General features: G+C 39.0%; 1 protein-coding gene across 1 annotated transcript in view; it reads right to left on the reverse strand.

Moving 5' to 3' along the window:
- Positions 1-398: 398 nt before the first annotated feature.
- The window catches only part of LOC131954344 (neuropeptide Y receptor type 5), a 37,587-nt gene continuing 15,480 nt past the window's right edge, over positions 399-22,505 (reverse strand). The window contains exon 5 of the mRNA XM_059317957.1: positions 399-509. Coding sequence (XP_059173940.1) covers positions 399-509 — 111 coding nt within the window. The remainder of the gene's footprint in view (positions 510-22,505) is intronic.

Genomic DNA, 22,505 nt, shown 5'->3' on the forward strand with positions numbered 1-22,505 from the left:
CAACAGCATTATGAGGGTTTACTGTATGGTAATTGTAAATTGAAGTTACAAAAAGACTCAGCCAGCTTTCATGAATAAATTAGACACGCATGACTGAACATGGGGGGGGGGCGTTAATCCGTGATGTTGTAACGGATCAGGCTACACCGCCGGTCACTCGGGGTCACTTAAAGGTCAAACATAGATCAGACAGGGTCACGCAAGTGACAGAAGTCACTCAAAAGTCATATATAAAAAATACACTGGGTAGAACAGGGTCACCCAAACATCACACAGAAATAACACAAAGGTCACCCAGAAATCACACAATGCAGCACAGGGTCACCCAAAGATCACACAAAGTTCACCCAAAGGTCACTCAAAGGTCACCCCAAGGTCACACAAAGGTCACGAAAAGGTCAGACCGAGTCACAGCCGTAGTGCTCCGAGTTCCTGCAAGTCATGATCATCCTCTCCTCGCAATGGTTGTGTTGGCGCTCGTCTACAAATCTAGACTGGAACCTTTGGTTCTGGGGAGATACAAGTCATAAGTCATACATTGTAAGTCATGATATGGTTAAAGTCATACATTGTAAGTCATGATATGCCACAGAGCCATATATTTAAATCATGCTATAGAATAACGTCATGCATTTTATAACATTTTAGGGACGTCTTACATTTTAAAAGGAAAGCTATGTAACACGAGGTTCGATCTATGATAATACTTTAGATTGACCCCCAACATACATGTAATCTCTAAGTTCAACGAAGGTAAGAAATACACCTTTCCGTCTCAAAATATATATAAAAAATGTCTTTTTTTACTTTCTCATAATACTTGAAATAAACTGGGAGTGATCTCCCCTAAACTTTCTCGAATATTCTAATATGACACTACGAGGGATGGCAACTCGGGATATAGACTTCTAGACATGATTTTTAATCCATTTTAAATACTCAAACTTTTAAAAATAGAATATAATCTCGTAGAAAAAAGAATTGCACACCAAGTGAACGCTAAATAAAGATGTGCATAATAGTGCGCAATATTATTAGTACTTTATACATGTACATGCGTTTTTTGAGAAATCGGAAATAGCGTAAATAAGTACTTCCGGTCAACGGAAATTAAATTACTCAAAATTTGACAGAAGGTAGAGAATTAGATCTTTTACTTACATGTGAAATTTCATTTATCTATCTGAAATAGTACTCAAGTTATAGGCTTTTGAAAGATTCAAAGTAGAAAAAGTACCACTTCCGGTTATCGGAAATCGCTCAAAAGTTGATACGGATCTACGATTTCGATAAAATACTTATATATGAAATTTCATCAACCTAGCTGTAACGGTACTCAAGTTATCGTGTTTACACACGGAAAGACAGACAGACAGACAGACACACAGACATACGGACAAGATTGCAAAATTATGTTTTTCCGTATCAGTGAGGTGTAAAACGTCGAGATTTGCAAAAATCTCGATTTTTTTTTTGCACGATTACAAGACTTTCTCTATACTTCGTATATACGAGAGAGTAAAAATCGAAACCAAGATTTTCACTAATCTCGACGTTTTATACCTGAGTAAAAGTTTCTAAGTTAATCGAATTTCATACATAAGTATTATATCAAATTTGTAGTTCTGTATCAATTTTCAGCGGTTTTCCGGTAAACGGAAGTGGAACTTATTTAACTTTCGGTTTTTCAAAAGCTTATAACTTGAAAATAGGACGGAGTGGTCTAGTGGTAGTGAGCTGGACTGCTAACCCGTAAGTCTCGAGTTCGAATCCGGGTTCAAGTCAGTAGACCGTCCCTGAGTCCACCCAGCTCTGATGGGTACTTAACTCACGTTAGGGAAAGTAAAGGTCCCAGAAACAAGTGAACTCTACTTCACTTGCCCCATAGACCGTCAGGTTTGAAAGGGAAACTTTATAACTTGAAAAGTGTTTCTGATAGATAGAGGAATTTCACATAAAAGTAAAAAAAAAAATCGAATTCTCTGTTTAATGTCATATTTTGAGAAATTCCGGTAACCGGAAGTGGTACATTAAGCTATTTCCAATTTCTAAAAAAAACCGCATGTGAATTTATAAAATACTAATGTTCGCACTATTATACATACATTGTTTGCTGTTCAAGTTGGTGCGAAATTCTTTTTTTCTACGAGATTCATTTCTATTTTAAAACGTTTAAGTATTTAAAAATTGATTAAAAAATCATGTCTATTTCCCGTTTTGCCATACCCCGTAGTGTTCTATAAGAATATTCGAGAAAGTTTAGGGGAGATCACTCCCACTTTATTTTAAAACTGAGTTCGTTCAGCGGGATTTCTACCGTCTGCCGTAAACTAGCTTTGAATGTCCTGATGTTCATTGACCGCTAATGCGGTTTGAAAACATTGATCACGACGTCATTTCTGGCTCCATGATGTGGGGAGGGGGGGGGGGGGGAAATGGCAGACGGTCGGAGGTGGACCAGAACTGAGCAAGTCGGAAGTGGGAGATCTGCCAGACCGGAAGTCCAGACCTGCGGCAGACGAGAGTGATGGCCTGGAGTTGTCTAACCTGGTCTTGTAACTGTGGGGTTCATTTAGTCAGGGAGTTGTCTAACCTGGTCATGTAACTGTGGGGTTCATTTAGTCAGGGAGTTGTCTAACCTGGTCTTGTAACTGTGGGGTTCATTTAGTCAGGGAGTTGTCTAACCTGGTCATGTAACTGTGGGGTTCATTTAGTCAGGGAGTTGTCTAACCTGGTCTTGTAACTGTGGGGTTCATTTAGTCAGGGAGTTGTCTAACCTGGTCTTGTAACTGTGGGGTTCATTTAGTCAGGGAGGTAGCGGGAGTCTTTACCAGTTGGGGAATCTTTACAAGTGAGGGAATCTTTACCAGTGAGGGAATCTTTACCAATAGGGAAACTTTACCAGTGGGGGAAACTTTACCAGTAGGGAATCTGTACAAGTGGGAAATCTTTACCAGTGGGGGAACTTTACCAGTGGGGGATCTTTACCAGTGGGGAATGTTTACCAGTGGGAGAATCTTTACTATTGGGTGAATTTTTACCATTGGGGAAACTTTACTAGTGGGCGAATCTTTACTAGTGGGGAATCTTTACCATTGGGAATCTTTACCAGTGGGAGAATCTTTACGAGTGGGAGAATCTTTACCAGTGGGGAAACTTTACTTAGGTACATTTTAAATCTTTTTTAGCGCAATTTCCATTCTGGAGAATTGCGTTTATTAACTCGTCATTTCTGGGAATGTATGGATGGATGAATGTATGGATGTATGAATGTGTGTACGGGCTTTAAGTCGTATCTCCTCCTCAACGAAGCAATATCGATGACTAGTTACAAAAGCAATTATGTTAAGCAAGTTACGAGGATGAACATAGGCCATAAAAATTCAGGGTTTCTTTCATGGATTTCCCGAAAAAGCCAAAAAAACCTCGAAAAAATGCAGTTTTTGGCCCATATCTCGGCAACCATACCACTTAGCGACTTGAAACATGTACCAATCGATTCCTGCCATAATTTAGAACAATATTGCCGAAGAAAGTTTTCAAAAATATCCTTTCGTTCGGTCACACATTTTTTTTGAATTAATTAAAATTTGGGCCGAATTAGTAGGCATGTTTTTCCAACCACACCACACGCGTCATCACGTTCAATGGCTGCGACATCACGTTCGGTAGCTAGGCGCGCAATGGTTTTTAGTCATGTTACTCTATTGTAAATAAAACATGTAAAATACTGAAAAAAAAAATTAATAAAAAACGTTTTAATAACTAACCAATGGTTTTACTAACCCTGCTCTTGATTTACGCTACGACAGAGCTATTTTTAGATAACATAAGGAAATTGCGCTAAAATTGTCACTAGAGTTTTTTTAATTACTTGTTTTTTGTATAAAGACAATAGCGAAAAGCGGATGTTTTAAAATGAGAATGGAACGTTTGAAAGGTCGAGTGTTGAACACAAGACAAACATTAGCATCACAGCCTAGAGAGAGAGATGGCTTGTGTAGCTCAGAGGATTTTAAAAATTGTCATCGTTTTTGGACAACCTTTGGTGTTTGTTTTTTTTTTAAATTCTGAAGGGTTCATGCAAAAATGGGTGGCTGTATTAAAAACAATTGTGTGGGGTGTGTGTTGGGGTGAAGGGTGGGTGAGGGGGGAGATTTTTTTTTGGGGGGGGGGGGGGGGGAGTTGAGGGCTGAACCAGACTTCAGACACATGTTGAAACTAAATATTCTAGAATACATTCCTAGCTGTGTCATTCGTGCACATACAAAAAAAAACCTTCGGGAAAACCCAGAGGATAAAAAAGAACAACAGAAAAAAATACAACAAAATAACAAAACCTCACCAAAGCTTTAATGGAGGAGCAGGTGAGTGGGGTGGTGGTGGGTGGGGGGGGGGGGGGGGATGGAGGACGTAATAAGGTTAACAGAAGTATCTTAAGCTGAGAACAAACAAATCCCAAAATTTCTCGCCCTTAAAAGCATTGCTTTTGGCTTTTACTAGAAAATCTTTTGTCTACCCCATTAAAAAGATCCGGTGCGTTTCGGTGAGTTAAAAACTAGGACGCGGGTTTTCGGTATTTAGTCTGTGGGTTTGAGAGAGGCGAGGATTATGTTGGATCTGTAAGGGCACATGAACAGCGGCAAAATTTAGACATTTTGGTGGGTAGTGGCATACACAGGCTAGATGCAGACACTGTTAGAGGCAGACACAGAGGCAGACACAGAGACAGACACAGTTAGAGGCAGACACAGTTAGAGGCAGACACAGGTAATGGCAGACACAGTTAGAGACAGACACAGAGGCAGACACAGAGGCAGACACAGAGGCAGACACAGTTAGAGACAGACACAGGTAATGGCAGACACAGTTAGAGACAGACACAGAGGCAGACACAGTTAGAGGCAGACACAGAGGCAGACACAGTTAGAGGCAGACACAGGTAATGGCAGACACAGTTAGAGACAGACACAGAGGCAGACACAGTTAGAGGCAGACACAGAGGCAGACACAGTTAGAGACAGAATCAGAGGCAAACACAGACAGACACAGTTAGAGGCAGACACAGTTAGAGGCAGACACAGTTAGAGACAGACACAGTTAGAGACAGACACAGTTAGAGACAGACACAGTTAGAGGCAGACACAGTTAGAGGCAGACACAGTTAGAGGCAGACACAGTTAGAGACAGACACAGAGGCAGACACATTTAGAGACAGACACAGTTAGAGGCAGACAAAAAGGCAGACACAGGTAATGGCAGACACAGAGGCAGACACAGAGGCAGACACAGTTAGAGGCAGACACAGTTAGAGGCAGACACAGTTAGAGGCAGACACAGGTAATGGCAGACACAGTTAGAGACAGACACAGAGACAGACACAGTTAGAGGCAGACACAGTTAGAGGCAGACACAGTTAGAGGCAGACACAGTTAGAGGCAGACACAGTTAGAGACAGACACAGCTAGAGGCAGACACAGAGGCAGACACAGTTAGAGGCAGACACCCGTAGTGGCAGACACAGTTAGAGACAGACACAGTTAGAGGCAGACACAGTTAGAGGCAGACACAGTTAGAGACAGACACAGTTAGAGGCAGACACAGTTAGAGACAGACACAGAGGCAGACACAGTTAGAGGCAGACACAGAGACAGACACAGTTAGAGACAGACACAGTTAGAGGCAGACACAGTTAGAGGCAGACACAGTTAGAGGCAGACACAGTTAGAGACAGACACAGTTAGAGGCAGACACAGTTAGAGACAGACAAAAAGGCAGACACAGGTAATGGCAGACACAGAGGCAGACACAGAGGCAGACACAGTTAGAGGCAGACACAGTTAGAGGCAGACACAGATAGAGACAGACACAGTTAGAGGCAGACACAGTTAGAGGCAGACACAGTTAGAGACAGACACAGTTAGAGCCAGACAAAAAGGCAGACATAGCTAGAGGCAGACACAGTTAGAGGCAGACACAGTTAGAGGCAGACACAGTTAGAGACAGACACAGTTAGAGCCAGACACAGTTAGAGGCAGACACAGAGAAAGACACAGTTAGAGACAGACACAGTTAGAGGCAGACACAGTTAGAGACAGACACAGTTAGAGGCAGACACAGAGACAGACACAGTTAGAGGAAGACACAGTTAAAGACAGACACAGTTAGAGACAGACACAGTTAGAGGCAGACACAGTTAGAGACAGACACAGTTAGAGCCAGACATAGTTAGAGCCAGACACAGTTAGAGGCAGACACAGAGAAAGACACAGTTAGAGACAGACACAGTTAGAGGCAGACACAGTTAGAGACAGACACAGTTAGAGACAGACACAGTTAGAGGAAGACACAGTTAAAGACAGACACAGTTAGAGGCAGACACAGAGACAGACACAGTTAGAGGCAGACACAGAGGCAGACACAGTTAAAGACAGACACAGTTAGAGGCAGACAAAGTTAGAGCCAGACAAAAAGGCAGACATAGCTAGAGGCAGACACAGTTAGAGGCAGACACAGTTAGAGACAGACACAGAGGCAGACACTGGCAGAGGCGTCGCAAAGGGTGGGAGGGGGGGGGAGACACAATGATTGTAAATTTGATTGTGCAAACAGCCTTCTGTAACTTCGCCTGACGGCCATACTCTGACAGTAGTTTTTGCATTGACCCGCAAAACACAATGTGTGTTGAAGTGATCTGTAAAGCATAGTGTGTGTTGTGATAAAATGCACCAACTATTCATAGTAAACATTATGTCCGACAGTATGTCGGGTTAGACAATAACCGAATCAAGGGTTAATGATAATGTGTTGGGCATTATGTTTATTGTTAACATTTTAATTAATAAAAATATATCAATTTTAGAATCTGCTCTAATCATCTCTAATTAATTAGACTAAACACTTTTTTCTGTCAGCTTTTAGCTAAAAAAAAAAACATTATTTCTCCCATTTATTATTTGAATGTTTCTTTGTTTATATTACAAGTAATATGAATACCCTTCAGCCAATTTATCAACGTGACTTGTATATTCACGTTCAGCGCCTATACATTTTTTTGTTACTTCAACCTGATGAAAAAAAATGCAATCAAATTAACCTTAGCCCTAACCTCGTGGATACTACAGAGTGGGTTATTTATTTATAAAATCACTTAAAAGTACGTTACTATATCGAAATATCATTTAAAATAAAGCTTACAAAAAACTATTCATAGAAAAATAAAAATAAAATAAAGTGTGTTACTATCGTAGCCTAATGAACTTAGAAGAAATTCACTAATTGCTTTATAAAAAAATAATCAATTCAGTTATGCAAATAATTTCCAGACTGAGCTGTCATCAAACTAATTAAATTAAGATCGCACTCATTAAGAGAAGTAGGCGGGTAATTACAAGATAAAATATTTTTGTACCAAAAATACATCAGAACTCATTTTAATTTCAAATTCATTAATTAAGCTGATAAATAAAATATTAGAACACTCTAATCTTGTAAAGGGGAAATGTATTCATTAAAATAATTTAAAAATAAATATTGAAACACCAAAACGTTGAAACGAAAATTGATTGAATTAGTTCGAAAATAAAATTTTAAAACCGTGTTTTGATTCGGTAAACGAAGTTATAAAACAACCATACAGAATTTTGACGTAGTTCGAAAAATATTGAAAAAAATTAATCAAAGATGGGATTTCCTCCCCCCCCCCCCATCCCCATCTCCTACATTCCATTCAGAACGTCATTTGCTGTCAGTATTTGTGTCTTTCTACTATATAATTCTAGTCATTAAAACATGTCAGTATTTGTGTGTTTATAGTCATTAAAACATGTCAGTATTTGTGTGTTTATAGTCATTAAAACATGTCAGTATTTGTGTGTTTATAGTCATTAAAACATGTCAGTATTTGTGTGTTTATAGTTATTAAAATATGTCAGTATTTGTGTGTTTATAGTCATTAAATATGTCAGTATTTATGTGTTTATAGTCACTAAAATGTCAGTTTTCGTGCGTTTCTAGTCCGTTAAAAATTGTCAGTATTCGAAAGTCTGTTGTCTTCAAAAGATGTCAGTCTTGTAGAGTGCTTAAGCCAGTATTTGGGTGACTGTAGCCCTTAAAATTCTGAAAGTGCAATAACGACTAGATTTTAGACCAATTTTTGTACCTTTAAATTTTGTTTCAGTGGCTTATCAACAAGTATAAATTTGGTATTGGGTCCAAATTACCAAACGTAAGTAAAAGTCTTGACCAGTTTCTTGAATTATCAACGATACTCTAAATTTCGACTTGACTAGATGTCTAGAAACATTTGACCAGCCATAATGTGATATTTAGATTTGTTGTACGGCCGAGACAAGACTTGTGATATATTTGCAACATGCAACGTCAACGGTATCAAACCCAAAGTTCAGTCAGTACTCAATGGAAACTTGACGTCAGCTGAAATCTCTGGGATCTGCCAGTGGTTAAGTGAGGAACGATGTTCTAGGACGCTCGATATCGATGATCTCTTACGGATTTAAAAAAAAAAAAAAATTGAAACCCACTTCCGTTTCCGGTAAGAATAACCAAACTACATCGACGGGAAAACCAGAACGGATTATAAACATTGTTAGCAACATCCACCCTTATCCGTCAACATCCGTCGACATCCATTTATATCCCTCGACATCCACCAAACACGTTTTAAGGCTGGACTGCTAGATCCAACGTGTATAAGAAATGATGATCCGTTAGAAATCAATATAAAAACGTTGAAAAAACTAAGTAAGTGTATTTATATATATATATATATATATATATATATATATATATATATATATATATATATATATATATATATTCTTATATATGTATATATATATGTATATTAATTTATACATATATACACATATGTATAAATATAGATTTTATATATATAAATATATATATATATATATATATATATATATATGTATATTTATATATGTATATTTATATATACATATAAAAATATATACATGTATATATATATATATATATATATATATATATATATATATATATATATATATATATATATATATATATATATATATATATATATATATATATATATATGGAGAACTTATAGCACCGATGAGCTGATTACAAAATGTCCTACTTATTACGTCAAAGATCTAGAACGAGACAAGCCTTCTGACCTAATCAACACCCTGGCGTTGTGTATGGTAAAAAATTTTCTTGCTTTAATCAAGTCTTTATCTTTGTTATGTTTGTTGTCTTTGTTATCAATGTGACACAAAAATCTGCTGCTGGGATATGGGCTTTTTTTATACATTCGGTGACGTCATTGGGTGACGTGGTAGTCATGTGACTCCAGTTTGACCAATGGGGAAGAAGATATCTGTTGGCGGCTGTACAAACAATACACGTGCATGTTTGACCTGACTGGAAGGGTCACAGTCTGAACATGTGTACTGTTTCATGTTTCCAAAAGTAAAAGGTGATCTCATCAAAAAATTTAATTAAAAAAAAAGTTAATTAATCAGCGTACTGGTCTAGTAGTTCATAAAACGAGACAAAAATCAGGACATCAAAACAGTTTTAAAAGAAATCTTCGGCTCCATCTCAAACAGGGAACAGCTGTAGCATCGATTTGTTTGATGAAAACCAAATCTGTTCGGTGATAGGTCAGTCAACTAGACCAAACCACGTGATCACGTCACGTGACCGAGCCATTTATGGCATGTTCACTCAAGCGTGTAATGTGGTCTGTCTGTCACGTCTGGTTTGTTTTGTCAGATGGCCGAATTTTTTGTTCATATTTCTGCTGGTCAAAATATTAAATGGCCACCCAGCATTGATGTCATCGACATCTAAAATTGACATCCATCTTATGGCCAACCATCTTATGGCATTCAATATTATGGCCAACCATCTTATGGCCAACCATCTTATGGCATTCAATATTATGGCCAACCATCTTATGGCCAACCATCTTATGGACATCCATCTAAATGGCCGTCCATCTTATGGCCAACCATCTTATGGCCAACCATCTTATGGCCAACCATCTTATGGACATCCATTTAAATGGCCGTCCATCTTATGGCCAACTATCTTATGGTCAACCATCTTGTGGACATCCATCTAAATGGCCGTCCATCTTATGGCCAACCATCTTATGGGTATCCATTTTACACCCATCCACATGATGGTTAAAGTTAACGGTTTCCACAACAAACTGAATCGCTTGTTGACACGACTCAGATTTTCAATCAATAAATCAACTCCAGTTTTGATCGACCTCCCCCTCCCCCTCCCCTCAATCGAATACTCTACCAAGCTACATCACCGCTAGATCACGTGATCTCCATACCAGATATCTCTGAGAGCTGGATGAGTACTCACACGATGACCTCGATCAGCAGAAGGTCATTTGTTAGCCAGTTATAACCCGGCTTAAGTGGCTCGACATTGCTTGGCTCGTCGCTAGAGGTTCGTTATGAGATGGTTCGTCCTTAGAGGTTCGTTATGAGATGGTTCGTCCTTAGAGGTTCGTTATGAGAGGATTCGGCCTTAGAGGTTCGTTATGAGATGGTTCATACTTAGAGGTTCGTTGGGAGATGGTTCTTACTTAGAGGTTCGTTATGTGATGGTTCGTACTTAGAGGTTCGTTATGAGATGGTTCGTACTTAGAGGTTCGTTATGAGATGATTCGTCCTTAGAGGTTCGTTATGAAATGGTTCGTCCTTAGGTCGTTAGGAGATGGTTCGTACTTAGAGGTTCGTTATGAGATGGTTCGTACTTAGAGGTTCGTTATGAGATGGTTCGTACTTAGAGGTTCGTTATGAGATGGTTCGTACTTAGAGGTTCGTTTTGAGATGGTTCGTACTTAGAAGTTCGTTATGAGATGGTTCGTACTTAGAGGTTCGTTGGGAGATGGTTCGTCTATAATAGCTGGTCAACAGAAGCTCGTCCAATGAATTGGCTCGTAAACCGCCTTGATTGCTCGACCCTAAGATGGTGGTTCGTCTTTTGTTGGTATGACGTCACGAGCCTGTTGTGTCGGGTGGCAGTTAATGACCGCACGCGATCTTTCCCCATCGATTTGGTCATTGGACGGACACGCTGATTAGACGAGGTAATGAGAACCCACACAGATGGTGTGGGGTGAACCAACACTGATGGTGTGTGTGTGGGGGGGGGCAACACAGATGGTGTGTGGGGGGGGGGGGAGAACCAACACAGATGGTGTGGGGAGAACTAACACAGATGGTGTGGGGAGAACCAACACAACACAGATGGTGTGGGGAGAACCAACACAGATGGTGTGGGGAGAACCAACACAGATGGTGTGGGGAGAACCAACACAGATGGTGTGGGGAGAACCAACACAGATGGTGTGGGGAGAACCAACACAGATTGTGTGGGGAGAACCAACACAGATGGTGTGGGGAGAACCAACACAGATGGTGCGGGGAGAACCAACACAGATGATGTGTGGGGAGAACCAACCAGATGGTGTGGGGGGACCAACACAGATGGTGTGGGGAGAACCTACACAGATGATGTGTGGGGAGAACCAACACAGATGGTGTGGGGGGACCAACACAGATGGTGTGGGGAGAACAAACACAACACAGATGGTGTGGGGAGAACCAACACAGATGGTGTGGGGAGAACCAACACAACACAGATGGTGTGGGAAGAACCAACACAGATGGTGTGGGGAGAACCAACACAGATGGTGTGGGGAGAACTAACACAGATGGTGTGGGGAGAACCAACACAGATGGTGTGGGGAGAACCAACACAGATGATGTGTGGGGAGAACCAACACAGATGGTGTGGGGAGAACCAACACAACACAGATGGTGTGGGGAGAACCAACACAACACAGATGATGTGTGGGGAGAACCAACCAGATGGTGTGGGGGGACCAACAAAGATGGTGTGGGGAGAACCAACCAGATGGTGTGGGGGGACCAACAAAGATGGTGTGGAGAGAACCAACACAGTTGGTGTGGGGAGAACAAACACAACACAGATGGTGTGGGGAGAACCAACACAGATGGTGTGGGGAGAACAAACACAACACAGATGGTGTGGGGAGAACCAACACAGATGGTGTGGGGAGAACAAACACAACACAGATGGTGTGGGGAGAACCAACCAGATGGTGTGGGGAGAACCAACAGAGTTTGTTAAAATTCTCTGAGTAGCTCACATGTCACATGTGGCCAAACTATGCTGAGATGTTTATCTGTTACAAGAATGTGTTTGAAACCAGTTGGTGGATAGTTGATGGATAGTTGATGGATAGTTGATGGATAGTTGATAGATAGTTGATGGATAGTTGATGGATAGTTGATAGATAGTTGGTGGATAGTGATGGATAGTTGATAGATAGTGATAGATAGTGATGGGTAGTTGATGGATAAATGATGGATAATTGATGGATAGTTGATGGATAGTTGGTGGATAGTTGATGGATAGTTGCTGGATAGTTGGTGGATAGTTGATGGATAGTTTATAGATAGTTGGTGGATAGTGATGGATAGTTGATAGATAGTGATAGATAGTGATGGATAGTTGATGGATAGTGATGGATAGTGATGGGTAGTTGATGGATAAATGATGGATAGTTGATGGGTAGTTGATGGATAAATGATGGATAGTTGGTGGATAGTTGATGGATAGTTGATGGATAGTTGATAGATAGTTGGTAATAGTGATGGATAGTTGATAGATAGTGATTGATAGTGATGGATAGTTGATGGGTAGTTGATGGATAAATGATGTATAGTTGATGGATAGTTTATGGATAGTTGATGGGTAGTTGATGGATAAATGATGTATAGTTGATGGATAGTTGATGGATAGTTGGTGGATAGTGATGGATAGTTGATAGATCGTGATAGATAGTGATGGATAGTTGATGGGTAGTTTATGGATAAATGATGGATAGTTGATGGATAGTTGATGGATAGTTGATGGATAGTTGATGGATAAATGATGGATTGTTGGATAATTAAACTGATCGTCTCTCTGATTGGCCAGTGGAGAAAATAAACTTTTATGTCGTCGTGGTATCCTTTTACCTTTAATCATCTCATATCATATATCATCTCACATCTCATATCATGTTACTCAAAATAAAATCTAAAAAACAAACAACGTTTCTATTTAAACTAATTTAAACGAAAACCAAAGTACTGTTCAAGTAAAAAAAACAAGATTTTTACCAAGGGAGGCAACAAGATTTACTTGTCAAGCAAAGTTATGGCCCTTTAATTTAAGAATACAAGAAAAGACAATCGAAAAGCCAAAGCGATTCTTCCCCCAGCCGTGACTTCCCCTGTTATTGTGCTATTTCAGTCGTAAAGGAAGTTCACATGGACAGGAGCTAAGGGGAAGTGAGTCAGACAGCGCATGCTTTCAAGGGAAAGAACTACTGTAAACATTGTGGGTAAAGTAATGGTTGGCGAAATTAGTTTTTTTTTTGCCCTCCCCATTAAGGGAAACTATAATAAAACTAACTGAGGCCAAAAAGCCTGTCATTTCGTTGTTTAGGTAATAAAATTATAGATTAGACTTTAGACTCAAATAGAATTATAGATTAGAACACAGAGAGATAAAATTATAGATTGGACTTCAGACAAATAGAATTATAGATTAGATTTCAGACTCTAACTAAATTATAGATTAGACTTTGCAACGAAATAAATTATAGATTGGACTTTTGACTAAAAGTACAGTTTAGACTTTATACTGAAATAAAATTATAGATTAGACCTTAGACAAATAACATTATAGATTAGACCTTAGACAAATAACATTATAGATTAGACCTCAGACAAATAACATTATAGATTAGACCTCAGACAAATAACAATATAGATTAGACCTCAGATAAACATTATAGATTAGACCTCAGACAAATATTATAGATTAGACCTCTGACAAATCACATTATAGATTAGACAGACAAATAACATTATAGATTAGACCCTAGACAAATAACATTATAGATTAGACTTAAGGTCATAAGCTGAGAGAGGGGACAGCGTTAGCCTGTCATGAACAAAACATTACGTGAATAAATCAACACCCACACGTAGTGGCTTGCAATACATCATTATAAAATAAATCGAGTTCATTAATATTCATGTATTATTTCTTTGGTCACACAGAAATTGTCTGACGTTCATGTTATAAGTTGAGGCTTGAAGTCTTCATGAACATACAGACATCCCGTGTATGACGTTAATGTTATAAAGCTATACGTCTTCATCAACACATACATTCTGTGTACGACGTTAATGTTATAAAGCTATACGTCTTCATCAACACAGACATTCTGTGTATGACGTTAATGTTATAAAGCTATACGTCTTCATCAACACATACATTCTGTGTACGACGTTCATGGTATAAAGCTATACGTCTTCACCTACACAGACATTCTGTGTTTGACGTTCATGTTATAAGCCCCACGTCTTCATCAACACATATATTCTGTGTACGACGTTCATGTTATAAAGCTATACATCTTCATCAACACATACATTCTGTGTACGACGTTCATGTTATAAAGCTATACATCTTCATCAACACATACATTCTGTGTACGACGTTCATGTTATAAAGCTTTACGTCTTCATCAACACATATATTCTGTGTACGACGTTCATGTTATAAAGCTATACATCTTCATCAACACATATTCTGTGTATGACGTTCATGTTATAAAGCTATACGTCTTCATCAACACATATATTCTGTGTATGACGTTCAACACGAACTACATTGTGACAACCGTATATTCAAATTTTTCCCCACCTAATTAGCATTCTCGGATTTTTTGGAACCTAATTGAGTTGCGTAGTTTAACTTTTGTTGTGTCCAAAAAAAAAACCCCACATTTTTGACGTATTTCTTTCCTAACAAGGTTAACCCTCTTTGATTGACTCCTTGTCTGATAAAATTAACCCCATTAGCCTAATTTCTGGACTACTACGTGTAACCTACCGACATTTTAAAAAATAACAAAAAGTTTTGTTGGCTGTGATCTCATACTTTCCTGTCAATATTTCTATTATTTTTTCCAGTGTTATAAAAAAAAATCCTACGTTAGAAAAGTCGTACAATGAGTTTCTCTGCTACACGGTATTGATGCATGTGATGTTAATGTTCATTTAATTACTCAGTTTCTTTATGGAAAAACCAAATTTAGCTCTTTGTAGACACTCGGCCGTCTAAACAAAAACAAGGACATTTAGATGTTTCTTTGTTTAAATTGACTGGAATTATCCATGATTTGCGACAAAGTATTGATTTTTCTAAATGCACCGAAAACGAAATGCGTTGAAACATTTTTTTTTCAAATGTCACACAGAGAGTGTACAAGATTGTGCTGGATTTATTTTATTCCGATTTTTTTTTAAAGCCTAACTCCAACCTACTACTAGAAAAAACTAAAAAATAATGCCCCCTCCTCCACCTAACTTAACAAAAACCTAACAAAAATCCCCCCCCCTTCCTCCATCAAACTTTTAAAAAACCTAACAAAATACCCCCTCCCCCCTTTTCAATCTTACTTTTCAAAAGCAAACCTAACAAAAATGCCTCCCTCCTCCTCCATCTAAATTTTCAAAAACTAAAAAAAATGCTCCTCCCCCCTCTTCAATTTAACTTTTCAAAAACCTAATAAAATGCCGCCTCTATCTCACCTTAGCAAGCCCCCCCCCTCCCTCAACAAGCTTAACACGAACTCCCCCCCCCCCCCAACCTATTAAACCTTACCCTAATAATCTCAAACTGCCTGTAGCGTCGCCCATCACCCGGACATTAATACACAACTATCCCATCCCCCCCTACCCTGCGGATCGCCTTCATCTCACCATTTCCCTCCCCGCTCACCCACTCTCCCATACCCAATGACGTCATTCAGCTAAGCGTTTCCGTAAGATTGAAATACTTTAAATGGCGCAGGGGGGGGGGGTGGCAAGATGTCGTCAACCCAAGGGACAAAACTCTTTAGCTACTTGATGGCTGCTGGAGTCAGGGGAGGGGGGTGTAACGTCTGGGGAAACTTAAAGCCGTTGGTAGCAGTCAAGTACATATTGTAGCATAGAAGTACATAGTGTAGCATACAATTATATAATGTAGCTTAGAAGTACGCTGTACAGCATACAAAGCATATAAGCATGGAAAAGGGACATGGGTTATAACACCCTCATGGAACCCCACCAACCCTATGAAACCCCACCCCCATGGAACCCCCCCCCCCATGGAACCTTACCTCCTTGAAACTTCACCCCAATGGAAACCCACCCAAATGGAACTCCAACATATGAACCCCCCCCCTCCCCTCCCCCGGGGCCCTCAACAATTTTCCCCACATCAAGTTACAGCGCTTGATGACGTCACGCTCACGTCGATGTCAAAGCTTTTAGTTTTAAAACCGCGAATCTCGTAAAACCACAATTTGTTGTTTTAAAACAAGCATGGTATATCGTACATCGGTGTGTATTCATTTTGGTTTACATATAAAAACAAAAAATTGAAAACACGCCTTGTCAAAACTCCTACTTGCGTCAGTGACATTAGCATTAATTACGTTGTTAAATTGGTAACATCGTTATAAAAATCTGCTAGCAATACCGTATCTGATAGAATACCGTATCACGTATTGTTGACAGGGAGTGACAAAATACCCAGCAATATTGTCATCTACATGTCACCATACCCGGCAATATTGTCATCTATATGTCACCATACCCAGCAATATTGTCATCTACATGTCACCATACCCGGCAATATTGTCATCTACATGTCACCATACCCGGCAATATTGTCATCTATATGTCACCATACCCAGCAATATTGTCATCTACATGTCACCATACCCGGCAATATTGTCATCTACATGTCACCATACCCGGCAATATTGTCATCTATATGTCACCATACCCAGCAATATTGTCATCTACATGTCACCATACCCAGCAATATTAACATCTACGTTCCAAAATATTCCAAAAACAATGGAAATATATTTGTCTAACCAAACTGTTAGCCAATGAAACCGACAGACTTTCTTAGCTTATGATTTCTGTCTTCATGTCTTCTGTCTTTAAACCCAATAGAGAACGTGGGGAATGACGCGGCTATACTTGAGACACAATTGACCACATTAGTTAGAAACTTGCTCATACGTTTTCCTAGAGGTGCGTGTGTAGGTGTGATGTGTGAAGATGGGGGTGTCACGTATGTAGGCGGGATGTCACGTATGTAGGCGGGGTGTCACGTATGTAGCCGGGGTGTAACGTATGTAGGCGGGGTGTCACGTATGTATGCGGGGGTGTCACGTATGTAGGCGGGGGTGTCACGTATGTAGGCGGGGTGCCACAGAAAACAAACAACATCTAATTAATATCTTGACGTTTCACGGGAGACGACACAATTTTTTTTAGCGTAACGTGAGATGACATTAATGAAATATCGAGGGGAGAGAATTATATCAAAGCTAACATCAGCTTGCGGAAACTCGAATCTTGATGTATGCTTCGTTGATGTGTAGAGTTATTGACGGCGATGTATCAAAGGGGTTATCCATACCGCAGTCTCGAATGCCAGCCTTCTTTAAACGCCGTATCAGTGTTGTAGTATACAATCATGTAGCATGATAGAAAAATATATTCGAAATTGAAATAATAGAACGGGAGGTACAGATAATTCCGGGTTCGAATCCCGATGAGAAGGCTTTGATTTTTAACCTCATCGATGGCCGGACATCGCGTCGACCACACACTCCCTTTATCAACTAGGCTAGCAAAACTCTACTGCGTCTGTGATGTGGAGACATGACCCCGGTCAGAATACATTACCAACTTACTGGGATTTCAATTGGATTTCAATTTGATTTCAATTTGATTTCAATTTGATTTCAATTTGATTTCAATTTAATTTCAATTTAATTTATCCAAAAAAAAAAAATATCAGGTCTCTAGTTATTTACACAATATCAATCAGATTTTATAACTTAATAAAATATCAGTCATATTTCTATAACTGTATAAATTATCAATCCGATTTCTATAACTTAACAAAATATCAATCAAATTTCTATAACTGTATAAATTATCAATCAGATTTTATAACTTTACAAAATATCAGTCACATTTCTATAACTGTATAAATTATCAATCAGATTTTATAACTTAATAAAATATCAATCAAATTTCTATAACTGTATAAATTATCAATCAGATTTTATAACTTAATAAAACATCAATCAAATTTCTATAACTGTATAAATTATCAATCAGATTTTATAACTTAATAAAATATCAATCAAATTTCTATAACTGTATAAATTATCAATCAGATTTTATAACTTAATAAAATATCAATCAAATTTCTATAACTGTATAAATTATCAATCAGATTTTATAACTTAATAAAATATCAATCAAATTTCTATAACTGTATAAATTATCAATCAGATTTTATAACTTAATAAAATATCAATCAAATTTCTATAACTGTATAAATTATCAATAAGATTTTATAACTTAATAAAATATCAGTCATATTTCTATAACTGTATAAATTATCAATCCGATTTCTATAACTTTACAAAATATCAGTCATATTTCTATAACTTTATAAATTATCAATCCGATTTCTAAAACATAATAAAATATCAATAATATTTCTACAAATGTATAAATTATGAATCCGATTTCTACAAGAATTTCAATCAGATTTCTCCCCCCCCCCCCCGATCTTTACTTTGATTTGTCTCCAATCCCTTGTCATTGTACCCAGGAAGGGAACTAATAATATTATTTTCTCAAAGCAGGGGAGCTAACACCATTTAAGCTTGTAGTATGGCAGTGATTGTAAGAGGAACCTATGACGTCATGGAGGAAATGAAAATCTTCACGACAAATTCCCTGGGTTAAACAAATTACATTGATTTTTTTTTTTTACAAAGAATTGATTACTGATTTTTTATTGAGTAAAGCTGGGATGGGGTCATCGGGGGTGGGGGGGGGGGGGTGGGGATGTGGGTCGGAAGGGGGTTATCGTTTCCTGAAGGTGAAAAGGTTATTTTTAGAGGAATTTTCCCTTCCTTGATGTGAGGGATTATTTTTTGTGGCGGACCGGACATTTAACCGCCAAATCCCCTCCTAATTACAGAGATTGTTGGGGTTAAAAGAAACATCACGTCGCCCGCGGTAAGGAAGGACCAAACTTGGACTGGACGAAACTTAAAGCCAAACAATCTGACGCCGTGGCCGCCGGTCAGTGTCTTGACCAAAGGATAAACAGGTTGGTGGGGAGAAGGTCAGGGGTAGAAAACAGATGAGGATAAATATTCAGGGTACGGTTTTACATTGCCAGAGTAAAGTTGTCACAGAAAAGTTTTTATGGTAAAGTTGTCAGAGCTAAGTTGTCTTTATGTTGTCTGTCTTTGGGTTGTCTGTCTTTGTCTTATCTGTCTTTGTGTTGTCTTATCTTTGTGTTGTCTTTGTTTTGTCTGTCTTTGTCTTGCCTGACTTTGTTTTGTCTGTCTTTGTGTTGTCTTTATGTTGTCTGTCTTTATGTTTTCTGTCTTTGTGTTGTCTGTCTTTGTGTTGTCTGTCTTTGTGTTGTCTGTCTTTATGATGTTTGTGTTTGTGTAGTCTGTCTTTGTGTTGTCTTTATGTTGTCTGTCTTTATGTTTTCTGTCTTTGTGTTGTATGTCTTTGTGTTGCCTAAGTCTTGTCTATCTTTGTCTGTCTTTATGTTGTCTATCTTTATGTTTTCTGTCTTTGTCTTGTCTGTCTTTATGTTGTCTGTCTTTGTCTTGTCTGTTTTTGTGTTGTCTGTCTTTGTGTTGTCTGCGTCTTGTCTGTCTTTGTCTGGTCTGTCTTTGTGTTGCCTGTCTTTGTTTTGTCTGTCTATGTCTTAGCCCCTACTTAACCATTGTCCAACTTGGTTACTTTCCTTATCACTTACGCCCATCCCCCCCCCACCCATGTTGTTCCAATGTTGCTATTGATCCAGTATCGTCTGACCATTAATTTGCCCACCGCAAGCAGTGCTATAAATAAAGGGGGACTACTGGCGGCCATGTAACCAAGTCGAGTTTTCTCCCCTGATCCGACCATCTAGCCGGAGAACACAAAGGTTGGCACGGGTATATATCTATCAGCGTGCGCTCCCAGCGACAACCCGTTGACACCCGTAAGGTTGACATAAACTCATTTAATTAATTCACAATCAAAGACATGCCAGCATTGAATCTGTTCAAGAAAGTTTTAGATAAAGCACGGTCACTTTACTTTTAGTAAGGCTTCGATAAATTGCATGAGAGTTTCACCTAATTTCCTCTCACTACGATAACAATTGTTTATGTTTTTAGGTTCCTCAACCACGCAGTAACACAAGGACACTATATTTTAAATTAAGACCATGTAATCTAACAATACATATATATATATATATATATATATATATATATATATATATATATATATATATATATATATATATATATATATATATATATATATATATATAAATAAAATGATATATACGACAAGTTTTGAATTTTCTTCTCCTTAACAATTCTATATTAAACACACTGGATAAAATGCGATTGTTTTGTAATAATGGTAAGAGATTCAGCCACGAGTTTTTTTTTTTACTTGACGGGTTTGTAGATGGCGAAGTATTCATCTTTAAAAAAAGGAAACGAAAAATAGAGTTGCGGTCATCCATAAATGACGTCACTTTTTTTGGGACGATCTTTTACTCACCCTTCCTCTCCATCACACATCACCAACAAACCCCACCTCCCCTTGGAGTGTGACGTCATATACGGACGCCCCCCCCCCCATCCCCGCCCCCTTTACAACAGTCCGGTTCTATGGCAGCGAAATATATATGCAAAACTGACCAAGTGACTGGGAAAATCTCTGACCAGCTCGACCTCAGTGTAGTCCAGTCTTAGAGAAGATTTATTTCTACTTGAACATTTCTGTACCCGTAGCTGAAATTGTGACCCCCTCTCTCCCGTGCAACCCCCCCCCCCCCACCCCACCACAACCAAAATGTTAACCCTCTCCCTTTAATATTATCCCTGCACTCAAAGTTTCGCTTGTCCTGACTAACTTGTCTGGACTCTCCCCCACCCCCCTTCAAATTCACCCCCACCCCCATTGTAAACAGGATCGCTCCGACTAGGGTGAACCATCGATTTCCCCCGTGTCAAAGTAAAAAGCAAATTTACAGGCGGGGTAGGCCCGGTAGATAAATGGCACCCACTTACAAACTGGCAAATTTACCCGAACATTCCCACAGACACGAACGGTGTAGCTGGCCACGACCGGAAGCGTCTATAGACCATGAAAGCCCAGAACTTATGGGATACACACACAGAGTAATGGCGGCTGGAGCTCAACTGGCCAGGCGGGCTCTTCAATAGGGTGGGCCTGGCCAGGGCCGGCATAAATTAGTCGGCCAAATATTTATTGGAGTTGGTTGGGTTCAAACACCGGCATAAATTAGTCGGCCAAATATTTATTGGGGTTGGTTGGGCTCAAAAACCGGAATAAATTAGTCGGCCAAATATTTATTGGGGTTGGTTGGGCTCAAAAACCGGAATAAATTAGTCGGCCAAATATTTATTGGGGTTGGTTGGGCTCAAAAACCGGAATAAATTAGTCGGCCAAATATTTATTGGAGTTGGTTGGGTTCAAACACCGGCATAATGTAATCGGCCAAATATTTGAGTTGGTTGGGTTTAAACACCGGCATAAATTAATCGGCCAAATATTTATTGGAGTTGGTTGGGTTCAAACACCGGCATAAATTAGTCGTCCAAATATTTATTGGAGTTAGTTGGGTTCAAACACCGGCATAAATTAGTCGGCCAAATATTTATTGGAGTTGGTTAGGTTCAAACACCGCCATAAATTAATCGGCCAAATATTTATTGGAGTTGGTTGGGTTCAAACACCGGCATAAATTAGTCGGCCAAATATTTATTGGAGTTGGTTAGGATCAAACACCGCCATAAATTAATCGGCCAAATATTTATTGGAGTTGGTTGGGTTCAAACACCGGCATAAATTAATCGGCCAAATATTTATTGGAGTTGATTGGGTTCAAACACCGGCATAAATTAATCGGCCAAATATTTATTAGAGTTGGTTTGGTTCAAACACCGGCATAAATTAGTCGGCCAAATATTTATTGAAGTTGGTTGGGTTCAAACACCGGCATAAATTAGTCGGCCAAATATTTATTGGGTTGGTTGGGTTCAAACACCGAGGATGCTGGGTGGCAAGTGTCTCGTATCGTAAATATTGGTGTTGGCCAATCTAAATTACCGGCACGTCAAAGTTGGCCAACAAAAACTACCCACGAATTACAGCTGGCCAACAAAAACTACCAACCACAACTACCACCACATCTAAGTGTATCAACCACAACTACCCCCACCCTACAATTTCCTGGTGCCTACA

This window comes from Physella acuta, unplaced genomic scaffold (genome assembly GCF_028476545.2).
Source record: "Physella acuta isolate Inbredline_101_S28 unplaced genomic scaffold, ASM2847654v3 ptg000078l, whole genome shotgun sequence".
NCBI classification, from domain to species: Eukaryota; Metazoa; Mollusca; class Gastropoda; family Physidae; genus Physella; species Physella acuta.